Here is an 880-nt window from a genome sequence, read left to right as displayed (position 1 = left end):
TAGAAATTTTAGGACTTTTTTTCTGACCTGACACTGAGTGGGGACTCCACAGAGAGTCCAAGTAGGGCGCAAGCATCTCGTGTGAAGATGTTACAGATCTCTGCCCACTGATCCGTCTCCAGCAGACTGCGGTACGGAGAGTTCTCGATCCCATGGCGGAGGTACACTAGACTACCCATTAAGATCTGAATATCTAGAAAGTACACACAAACAAGGGTCAAATATCATCAACAGTGAGTCAGGTAGTGTAATACAGAACAAAATAACTGCACCAATGATGTTATTGGAAAAACAGCCTCAAAGGTGCTTCAGTTTAACCCATGTTTACAAAACTAAAGCCTAATTGTGGTTCAAGAGTGTTTTTTCCATGAATTCTGGACTGAACCTTTCCTCACCTCTCTGATGCTGTGAGGCAAACGGTTGGAAATGCCGTGCGTACTGTAAAGCTTCCTGCTGTTTGCTGATGCCCCCGTTGAGCAGGCTGATGAAATACAGTCTGTGAAGCTTGAACTCAAGGGTGCTGTTCAGATCCAGCAGCCGCTGTCGGTTTGCCACCGCCCACCTACCACAGCAATCATAAAACCAAACAAACAATCACAACTAGTAATCTTAAATCTACAATCCAACTATTCAAGCCACACCCAATCAAATTCATTGTTCTGAAAGAATCTAGGGTTTGTTTAAAGACTGAGAGGATGTGGATAAGATACACTACAATCCAAAGGTTTAGGGTCAGTATGATTATTAATGTTTTTGAAAGAAGTCTATTATGTTAACCAAGGCCGTATTTATTTGATCAAAAATAATTTATTCCTGTGATGGCAGGAATAGATTACTGAATTTTCAGCAGCCATTACTCCAGTATTCAGTGTCACATGAT

General features: G+C 41.6%; 1 protein-coding gene across 1 annotated transcript in view; it reads right to left on the bottom strand.

The window, feature by feature from the left end:
* Positions 1-564, bottom strand: part of LOC107579040 (protein RMD5 homolog B-like) — a gene marked incomplete at its 5' end in the record, with an annotated part of 2,452 nt that extends 1,888 nt beyond the window's left edge. Inside the window, 2 exons of the mRNA XM_016264924.1 lie at positions 28-193; positions 396-564. Of these exons, the coding sequence (XP_016120410.1) occupies positions 28-193; positions 396-564 (335 nt within the window). The remainder of the gene's footprint in view (positions 1-27; positions 194-395) is intronic.
* Between the last annotated feature and the right edge of the window lie 316 nt (positions 565-880).

The sequence above is a fragment of the Sinocyclocheilus grahami genome, unplaced genomic scaffold (genome assembly GCF_001515645.1).
Source record: "Sinocyclocheilus grahami isolate Dianchi unplaced genomic scaffold, SAMN03320097.WGS_v1.1 scaffold13675.1, whole genome shotgun sequence".
Lineage (NCBI taxonomy): Eukaryota > Metazoa > Chordata > Actinopteri > Cypriniformes > Cyprinidae > Sinocyclocheilus > Sinocyclocheilus grahami.
The sequence above is the reverse complement of the archived record's forward strand: the minus strand, read 5'-3'. Positions and strand labels throughout refer to the sequence as shown.